Below are 11,039 nucleotides of genomic sequence, written 5' to 3'. Positions count from 1 at the left end.
AGGTTTTATTTAAGATCTTTATCTCGTCTATGTTTCACTGAGGTTGTGTATGTGTGTGTTAGTGAATACTGATTGCTGTTACCTAGAATCCTTCACATTTGTCTGATATTTAATTCGTAATCAGTACATTTGGACATTTTGGTCAATCTTCGAATTCACTAATCGCGGTACCACCTGCTAGTTTCGCCCCTGGATTACGTTCGTGTGTCGAGCGCCGGTCACGCCCCGTATCAATCTAGTTTTGATCGTGCGGGTTCCATGGAGCCACGCCGTTCTGTCCAGACCGTAGCCCATGGATCTCTGGGCTCCTCAACACAGTGGGTCAACAGAGCGCCATCTGTTTGGCGAGCTGATGCACGTGCTATAGAGTCATTAGAAACAGTTGGATCTGGAATACAGAACATCTCAGCTTTCTAGAGCAGCGGTGTACATTGGCGCGCTCATCTAGATCTAGACTTTGTGTTGTACTTCTGTGTTCAGCGGTCACACTTGTTCAGATTGGAGAACTTACAATGTGAATAGTCGCGTGTTTACATGTGTTTGCATTGTGCATTGGATCAGTTTGCCTTCCTTCTTCTGGTCGTAACGGGGGGAATCAAAACATACTGTATCCTACATTTATTAGAAAATAAAAGTTGCCTGGGGAAAACATTGGGGGGGGGGGGGGAGAGGGACACTTTTTGTTTCTGGGTTTTTACCGTGTTTCTATTGAACTTTTTGTTTCTGGGTTTTTTACCGTGTTTCTATTGAACTATTTGTTCCTTGCATGTATTGGTTGCTAGGTGTTCCGTCTTTTTGGTTTGTTAGTTCTTCATTTCACTATTGAACAGAGACTCGTTGGATGAACTGATTCTTCGTGGAAACAAAAGACTCGTTTATTTTTAGATTCATCGTGCTTGTAGTTATTTAGTACTAGTCATCGATCTAGGTGATGTGTATCAGTTGTGTTTAAGTAGTTTTTCCGTTTTAATTTTGACTAGGAAGTCTTTTTGAAATCGGATCTTTTCCATGACGTGATACGGTGATAGACATCTTTGATGAGGTCTTGCCACGCAGAATGAGCATTTCACCATAGATTTCTGCAGTGCCGAAGTCGTCCGTGTTTGGTCATAATCGGTGAAGAATTGTGACTAGTCTTTACTATTAGGAGTTTTTAGGGAAAAGGATCCTGTTCAAAGTGTAGGCTACAGGGTTTCTCTGGGACCCTAACTGTGAAATATCTTTTATTAGCATTAAATGCAGACACACACACACACACATAACTAACTCAAGGTTGACGTTGAAACAACTGCCAACTTTAATTTGTAGTTGATCCAACAGATACTTGTTTCAGAAAGTCGATTGCTTAAACGAAAAAATCTAAAAAGTCGAACTAGTTTTGTTTCGTTATAGCGTCGTCTGCTTCAGTTCTAGTCAGAATGGTTGGATACAAAATGTTTTTTTGATTTTAAGTCATTCCGTGTCGCCATTTCTATTCTTGAGTGTCCATTCTCCGTGACGTCACCAAGCTTCTGCATGCACGCTACACTCAGGCCCTACTAACTTACAAATGGAGATATGGCCTACGTATGGATACATATATATACGTTTTTTTTTTTATATGGCTCCTTTTGTCTCGAAAGGCAATGGATGCGCCCAGATGAGTCACTGGTTTTGGTTTAATCAGCAGCACCAGAGTTTCCTCTCTGGGGCGCATTCCTCGGACTTGGATAAAGGGATCATGGGTGGCCCATGCGTCATGATCCCTCTCTCGACCTTGCTGATGTGATCCAAAGAAACGCATTCGCATTGCGTTACATTTGTCACCAACTCAGTTGCAGAAGCTGCCGGAGGGAATTTCATAGCTGATACTCCCAACGCCTAAGGGGCTTCACTCCTGATTTCTACTCGAGGTTGTCTCCTGAAGACTCAAGCTGATGCTCCCAACGCCTTAGGGGGTTTATTCCTGATTTCTCTTCGAGGTTGTCTCCTGAAGCCTCAGTACCGCAAGGCAGCGGGGGTTTGAAGTCAGAGTATATACGTACGTACGTATGGATACATATATCTTCTATCCTTCTTATGGATATCTGTCCTACGAGCCTACGTATGAATATTTATCCTATTAGCCTACCTACGGATATATCTGTGTCAATGGATTAAAGAACAACAAATTCTGTTTTAAGTTCCTTACCTGACCCTGATGATTCTAAAGAAAACATATACTGCTATCTAATGATACTCCTCACCGCCCATGTCTTGTGTTTCAAGATGCTGTATTAGATTGCGATTTCTAGTTTTTGATATTTTTTTGTTTTCCGCACTCTTAAGATCGTGTGTGTAAATAGCACGCTCGCTACTAGTGGCTAGGTTCGTTACTGGGCTGTATTCGTTTCAGTTGCTATGGAGGCGCGCGGATCAAATTCTGTATTATCCATCCCCCCCCCCCCGCCTCATAATCTGTTAGAAACATTTTTTTTTTGTTTTGTTCTGATTAATTTTTTTATCTGGTTGAGTCAGTTGACGTCTTCTAGTTCACAATGTAAAGTAAGTAATGATGTACCCCCCCTTTTTTTTTTTCTCTTCTCTACACTTGTGTACAGATGGGGTAAAGCGCTAATCCCCACTTAACTGTACATCTTGCGACCCTCCATCCACGGTTAGCTGTACATCTTGCGACTCACCCCCCCCCCATCTCATTTCTTGAATGAGTCACGGCGCTTCTACAAGAGCTCCTGTTGTGGATGACTCAACGCGGTGTCGCGAGTCGTCGTCACCCCCCCCCCTCAGTTGAGCACCTTTGTGTCACGCGTGAGAGGGGAGCGGGGGGGGGGGACAGTCCCTGGTGGACCGGGCGCATCGCTTGAGGTCTGAAATGTGAGGAATGTAGTCACTGCAGTGGGGATAGCTACTTCTGATACGGATTATTGTCAACAAATGTTCTCTTTGTGTCTGCTCCTTAGATTGATGTCAAGGATTCAGAAAGATTTCAGCGTTGGAGTTTGGCCTAGAGATTGCGTGTAGGATTTTTGTTCAGAAACCGGTTGAAAACTAATTAAGAAAACAAAAAGCTAAAATACAAATGACTTATAGACATGTAAGATGTTATATTCACGACTAGTTGACTTGTAAGATGTTATATTCGCTACTAGTTGACTTGTAGGATGTTATATTTACGACTAGTTGACTTGTAGGATGTTATATTTACGACTAGTTGACTTGTAAGATGTTATATTCACGACTAGTTGACTTGTAGGATGTTATATTTACGACTAGTTGACTTGTAGGATGTTATATTTACGACTAGTTGACTTGTAAGATGTTATATTCACGACTAGTTGACTTGTAGGATGTTATATTCACGACTAGTTGACTTGTAGGATGTTATATTTACGACTAGTTGACTTGTAGGATGTTATATTTACGACTAGTTGACTTGTAGGATGTTATATTTACGACTAGTTGACTTGTAGGATGTTATATTTACGACTAGTTGACTTGTAAGATGTTATATTTACGACTAGTTGACTTGTAAGATGTTATATTCACGACTAGTTGACTTGTAGGATGTTATATTTACGACTAGTTGACTTGTAGGATGTTATATTTACGACTAGTTGACTTGTAGGATGTTATATTTACGACTAGTTGACTTGTAGGATGTTATATTCACGACTAGTTGACTTGTAGGATGTTATATTTACGACTAGTTGACTTGTAGGATGTTATATTCACGACTAGTTGACTTGTAGGATGTTATATTCACGACTAGTTGACTTGTAGGATGTTATATTTACGACTAGTTGACTTGTAGGATGTTATATTTACGACTAGTTGACTTGTAGGATGTTATATTCACGACTAGTTGACTTGTAAGATGTTATATTCACGACTAGTTGACTTGTAGGATGTTATATTTACGATTATTAATTGTCGTGCAGATGTTAACTTCATGATTAGTGGATATGTAAGATACTACATTCATGATTAGTTGACATGTAAAGATGCTACATTCATGATTAGTTGACATGTAAATATGCTACATTCATGATTAGTTGACATGTAAAGATGTTACATTCGGGGTTAGTTGACATGTAAGATGTTTGAACATTATTTTAAAATAGCTAATAATAATAATAATTTTATTATGAAGCGCTGTTACCAAACAAAATGTAGGCTCAAGGCGCTATGATAACATTACAAACATAGACACGAGAGCTAAAACGACAAACTAATCTAAAAAAAAGTTTTAAACAGATAGGTCTTAATGTTCTTCTTGAAAGTAGTGTAGCATGTTGTCTGGCTGAGATCAACGGGGAGTGAGTTCCGAATTCTTCGGTCCATGCACTGAAAAAGCCCGCAGGCCGTTGCTTGTGAGGGAAAGAGACGATATTCTAACCTACGTGTGTTGACGTGTTGACCTTGTCCTGCACGTTTGAGAGAGAAACCAAGTCATTGATTTCCCTTAACGTACCAGTCAGGCCGACCCACGCTCGAATGGCTCTGGGAAAGTTCTTACATGAGTTTAATCTAGCATATGGAACAAGAAATACCTTTTTATCCAGCCGTCTAAATCTAGAGAACAAACCCCCCCCCTTTTTTTTTCCTTATTAGTGTGATATTAATTAGTGTTATTATAATGACTTAACTCTTTCTCTCCGTAATTATTTTTCCGCGTTTTGGAAGGAATTCTTCATTTTGCTCATGACTATTTCACTCCCCTGTTATGATTGGGCTTCAATAGCTTTGTTGTTTGTTATCAGAAAATGTTGTATTTGGTATAGAATTAAAGGGAAATGCAAGCTCTTTCAAATAATTCAAAGTCAAGTTTAAAAAAGGAAACATTAATTTAATTTAATGAGGTCAAAATCAACGCTGGTATCGTCGATTAGGAGAGAAAGAGTTAACGTTTCGTTCTCTTGATGTCAGTATTGAAATATATATAAATGTATCAAGGCACACCAACCGGAAGTCTGCTCGTTAGCGCCATTAATTGATCACTTCATCTTGCAGAATCACGAAATATTTTGAATTCACCTTAGTGAGATGTTTGGCTAATCAAGACATCATCAGTGATCTCTTTTGTGTTTCTAACCATCGGAATGTCGCTTCAAACATGAGTGAGTTGTGTTTTCTTATCCGTGGACTTGGTAGAAGGAATCAATTTTAAGATTCGAATCTAGAGAAAAGATATTGAGTTTTATGATGGCAGAGAAGTGTTTCGGTGACTAGTGAACTTGAGTTTAGAGGCCAGCTCATCATGAGATGGCGCCATAAGGGACTTGTGTATGCCGGGGAATTTTTGGACTCTTGTTGTGGCTGTGCTGGAGAAATGGGCCAGCAGTGGTCGCTGATGAAGTTTAGGGGCATCTCACTGTAAGTACTTGAGGTATCAATAGTATACATCGCCTTATCGATTACTTCTTGCTTTGCATGTCATTATTAGAGTTCACCTTTAGAACTACTGTGTGCTTTACATATATTGACTAAATGGTTGACTACATCTATATTCGCTTGTGTTTTGTTTGTTGACTGGTCATGTGATTGTTCCATTTATTTTTAGCTTCAGAGACTAGTAGAATTTTAAATTTAGTGCAAAAAAATAATATTTGTGTGACTTAAATGCGTATATAATTTCTGGTCGGGTGGTAAACGCTCTGGACTGACATCTCGATGATCCCGGGTTCGAACCCTGCCCGCCTCTATCCCCCGTCGTTCTGCTGGAGGCTGGGGCTAGAATTTAATGATCTACAATTCTGGTGACCGGTCATTTCATCCCCGGTCACTTCATCCCCGGTCATTTCATTCCCCGGTCATTTCATTCCCCTGTCACTTCATCCCCTGGTCATTTCATTCCCCGGTCATTTTATTCCCCGGTCATTTCATCCCCAATTAAATATTTTTCTTTTTTCATTGTTTAATTGTGCTGTTAAAGCTTCGACCTTAACCCCTCATTTCATCTAATATATAAATGTGATTATGTCGAATGCTTTTTGATATTTTTTGACATGTTACTAATGCGTTTATAGTGTTTCCTCTTCCACTTTACGTTCTGGATGAGAAATCTTATAAATCTTGTAAAATCTTGTCAATCTGGGTGTGTACTTAGCTATAGCGCTTCTATTGGATGTGGGGGTTGTAATATTATAATATTATCCTGCGCATGACGTAATGATCAAAGGCCAAGGTTTGGTGGAAGTAGTGAAAATCATTTGAGAGACAGAAGTGCGATTACAATAATTATGACCGTGCCGCTGATAACTTATCATCAAAGGCCAAGGTGTGGTGCAAGTAGTGGAAATCTTTTGAGAGATAGAAGTGCGATTAGAATAATTATGACCGTGCCGCTGATAACTTATCATCAAAGGCCAAGGTGTGGTGCAAGTAGTGGAAATCTTTTCAGAGATAGAAGTGCGATTAGAATAATTATGACCGTGCCGCTGATAACTTATCATCAAAGGCCAAGCTGTGGTGCAAGTAGTGGAAATCTTTTCAGAGATAGAAGTGCGATTACAATAATTATTATTATGCCGCTGATAACTTATCATCAAAGGCCAATGTGTGGTGCAAGTAGTGGAAATCTTTTGAGAGATAGAAGTGCGATTAGAATAATTATTATTATGCCGCTGATAACTTAAAGGCCAATGTGTGGTGCAAGTAGTGGAAATCATTTGAGAGATAGAAGTGCGATTAGAATAATTATTATTATGCCGCTAATAACTTATCATCAAAGGCCAATGTGTGGTGATAGTACGACCATGTTTCACTTTATTTTATTTTTCAATCGCTCTTTCTTGAAATTGGGCTCGTCATTTTTAGCCTTGAAATAAGGTTGTATTTTTGTTTTGTCTAGTAAAGGCTGACTTCACCCATATCAGGATAACACTTTTTTTACATTAACTCTATATTTATACATGATAAATTTTTTGTAGTCTTTAATGGCATTTAATTTTAATTTTATTCTTATCTAATGTGTTACACTTTTTGTCATTTAAATAAAAAAAAAGGGAAAGGTGAAATACAATGTAGTGGTCATTCCAGGATTTTCACAATTACTAGTTGTTAGATAAACTTATCAGATGGTGTAAATAAAAGGGGATGAAATGACCAGGTGATGAAATGACCAGGGGATGAAATGACCAGGGGATGAAATGACCAAAGGATGAAATGACCGGGGGATGAAATGACCAGGGGATGAAATGACCGGGGGATGAAATGACCGGGGATGAAGTGACCGGGAAACATAATTCTTATGTGGGCTAGAATGTTATTATCTACAATTCTTATATGGGCTAGAATGTAATTATCTACAATTCTTATATGGGCTAGAATGTAATTATCTACAATTCTTATATGGGCTAGAATGTAATTATCTACAATTCTTATATGGGCTAGAATGTAATTATCTACAATTCTTATATGGGCTAGAATGTAATTATCTACAATTCTTATATGGGCTAGAATGTAATTCTTTAGGATCATCCGAAACATGTAAAACCTAATTTCAAATCTCCACTAGGTTTTCGGCAATGATAGGTCTAGAGTTGAAAGTAGTGTCAAGCATCACTGATCTATATATGTGTGAACGATTCCAATGTATTTATTTAGAGGCTGTAGCCTTGTTTAAGCCTGCTTATTCCATGTATAGATCTGGAGATATAACTCAAGCAGACTCACTCTTGGTCGGAATGTGTGTGTGTACCAAAAGTGTGCGTGTTTGGATGGCTGTGTATGAGTGTGTCTGGCTATTTTGCTTCTCATGCATGTGTGTGTGTGTGTATCCTCCTGTCGACTAAGTCACGGCTCAGTGTGAGTAGTACGCTAGTATTGATGATATTGATTGCTGACGTTCCACTCCTACACGCGCCACTGTTCAGTGGTTCGCCTCACCTGACAGAAATCATTGTTTCCACCCGCTCTTAAATCCGTCACATGACTTGTTCATCTAACCCTAAAACTACAAGGTTATCTTTTTTTTTTACATCTCATGTTTGTCCTTGTTCCCCCCCCCCTTCTAAGTGAGAATTGATTGTTATTCTAATGAACCAGTACCAAAAAAGATTATAAGAATTCTAAGTATATTAAACATGTAAAATGAGTTATTTAGTAAAGATTCGTATATTTTTATCCCTGTTATTACGTCATACTGAACAACGTGGCTATGCTAATAAGTCAATTGACAATGTGTTTTTTTTATTATTTCGTTTGGAGATAACTCTTGACTCTCTTTGAATCTTTATCTTGACGTATTCGATTTATAAAATGTGTATTTCATTCTCTTGTTATTACGCAAAACAAAATGAAATGTATTAATCAAAGCTCTGCCATGCTCGATCTAATTTAGTTTAGATGAAATCAATTCTATCTTCTAAAAGAAGAGTGGGCGAGAAACCGGGTTCAAGGTCAGCAGAAACATACTTATCAATGAGTTAGGCCTGTTAGGTAACTTACCAATGAGTTAGGCCTGTTAGGTAACTTACCAATGAGTTAGGCCTGTTAGGTAACTTACCAATGACTTAGGCCTGTTAGGTAACTTACCAATGAGTTAGGCCTGTTAGGTAACTTACCAATGAGTTAGGCCTGTTAGGTAACTTACCAATGAGTTAGGCCTGTTAGGTAACTTACCAATGAGTTAGGCCTGTTAGGTAACTTACCAATGAGTTAGGCCTGTTAGGTAACTTACCAATGAGTTAGGCCTGTTAGGTAACTTACCAATGAGTTAGGCCTGTTAGGTAACTTACCAATGAGTTAGGCCTGTTAGGTAACTTACCAATGAGTTAGGCCTGTTAGGTATTACTTTTCGAGATGGCAGTTTGCTGCAGTGGCCGTCTTCACGTGTCAGCTAAAAGGAGGGGGGGGTGAAAATGTTGGATGCCTTGCACCCTAGGGTGCGCCAGCTTCCACCTTCTCAGTGTAGCGAGCAGGTCGCGATTATTGCGGGTACTAGGAAGTCTAGATCGCTGATTTGGAAGATGAGATAAAGCCCCGTCATCTACATGGTTGCTTGTAGGATTAAAACAAGCAATCGAGATGCCAAAAAGACTTCTAACAGACGAGTAGAAGCTTTTCTTTTTTTTTTCTTTTCTCAGATATCTGCATCACGTTGACGACCACCAAGTGAATGATGTTATGAGTCTGAGCCTTAGAATGCTGGGCTCTCGATCACTGGGGGGGGGGGGGGGGGGTTTAAACGGCGCGAACGAAATTTTTGTTTGGTTTTGGAACGTCACAATTAAAAGTATGACAAACACTCAGTGGCTTAGCTAGGAATTTGCCATCATTTGGGGGCCCGGGGGCTTTGACCTCTTTAGAGGTCCCCTGCATTTTGCGTAATAGTTAATATTTAATGTAAAAAAAATGTCTGACACTCATTTGGGCCCCCCCCCCTCAACTCCAACCCTAACCACCTTAGCTACGCCACTGCAAACACTCGGCCTAATGGAGCCGTCTTGCATGAACGAGTCCAAGGGATAACTGGTGCTCCTGTCTCGAGGCTTTACTTACAAGTCTATTCATATATTTACATCTATGTTTATGTGGTGTCAGTGGTAAGCCACCCCGGCAGCTGATGGTAAACAGAATAAGGCTTCAAACATGATCACTTTGAGAATCCCTGTGGCAGCCATTGTGGCGCCCCGACGTGCTCATCGCGATAACAAACCCAGCCCACACAAGTCATGGTGACCGCACATAGAATCGACCCATTCATCTCGACACGTACATGTCTCAAGCCTCGGCACGGGAAGATCACTCTGTGTCTTGCAGGCACAATGAAATCAGGACAGTCGACTTCCTTCCCCTTGGTGATTAGGGGATTCCGCCTGGAGATCTACATCTGTCTATCGTTCATCAATGCAGTAATTTTGTAGAGATGTAACATTTGAAGAGGCGCTACATACAGTTAATTATTCACACTAGTGTTAACCCATCATGACTTACTGATTGATCAAACTTGACGAATGCATTAATACTAAAATCCGATAATTTCATAACCCCAAATATCGAACTCCACCAGAAGATAGAGGACACCGAAAAGAAGTATTGCAAATACTTTAACAATGCGTTCTGGTACCTAGTTCCTCGTTCCATATGCTAGGATAAATTTGTACAAATGCTCCTTATTCCCTAGTGCTATTAGAGCATGGAATGGGTTGCCTGAGCTAGCCAGGAAAACCAGTGACTTGGCAGAATTTAAGTCATTGGTTAATATGCATGACTAAATGCATGACGCGTAGGACGTAATCATCTTCTTTTTTTAAAGTAACGTCTGTATTATATAAGATAAGAAGGGTTATGCCATGCGCTAGATGTGGCAAAATATGTAGGTCATAGCTAGGGCTACGTAGCCACGGGAAATACTGCATTCCTCATTGATCTTCGGACTTGTAGGCAAGCCTTATTATATATATATATATATATATATATATATATATATATATATATATATATATATATATATATATATATATATATATATATATATATGTGTGTGTGTGTATTTATGTAGGCCTTTATATTTGTCTCTGACTCATACGATCGCATGTTAATCGGGAAAGTTGTCACGGAACTGATGATTAGATAAAGACAGGGATGTCCACTTCCCAGAAGCAAAAGTTTTATAAACACTTTGTTTTGTTTTGGGTTATTATTTCAAGGCGCATTCAAAGCTTGTCGGAAATGGGTTTTTTTGGTTTTGATTTACTTTGAACATTGTTGAAGTGGGAGCTGATCATTGAAAGCGTGTTGGAATGAAAAGGATAAGAAAGTGATGTTGATAGTTAAGTGTTCTTAGGTTACGAGAACAAAACAACGTTGGCATCAACTTGGAATAGTCTGCGCAAGCATCCATTAAGATGGGGACATGCATATATGCACTGGCCAAGTCTTGTATGCACTGGCCAAGTCTTGTATGCACTGGCCAAGTCTTGTATGCACTGGCCAAGTCTTATATGCACTGGCCAAGTCTTAAATGCACTGGTCAAGTCTTATATGCACTGGCCAAGTTTTGTATGCACTGGCCAAGTCTTGTATGCACTGACCAAGTCTTACATGCACTGGCCAAG

At 39.4% G+C, this 11,039-nt stretch overlaps 1 protein-coding gene across 3 annotated transcripts in view; it reads left to right on the top strand.

Annotated features, from left to right (window-relative positions):
• Positions 1-777: 777 nt before the first annotated feature.
• The window catches only part of LOC106052117 (LIM domain kinase 1-like), a 42,307-nt gene continuing 32,045 nt past the window's right edge, over positions 778-11,039 (top strand). The window contains exons 1-2 of one of the 3 annotated variants that reach the window (XM_056005966.1): positions 778-1,179; positions 4,933-5,352. In XM_056005966.1, the coding sequence (XP_055861941.1) occupies positions 5,237-5,352 (116 nt within the window). In that variant the 5' untranslated portion in view covers positions 778-1,179; positions 4,933-5,236. Of the gene's footprint in view, positions 1,180-2,801; positions 2,997-4,932; positions 5,353-11,039 lie in introns of those variants that run through there. The other 2 variants (XM_056005967.1, XM_056005965.1) reach the window with 2 other exon arrangements.

This window comes from Biomphalaria glabrata, chromosome 12, assembly GCF_947242115.1.
Source record: "Biomphalaria glabrata chromosome 12, xgBioGlab47.1, whole genome shotgun sequence".
NCBI classification, from domain to species: domain Eukaryota; kingdom Metazoa; phylum Mollusca; class Gastropoda; family Planorbidae; genus Biomphalaria; species Biomphalaria glabrata.
This window is presented reverse-complemented; position numbering and strand designations above follow the sequence as displayed.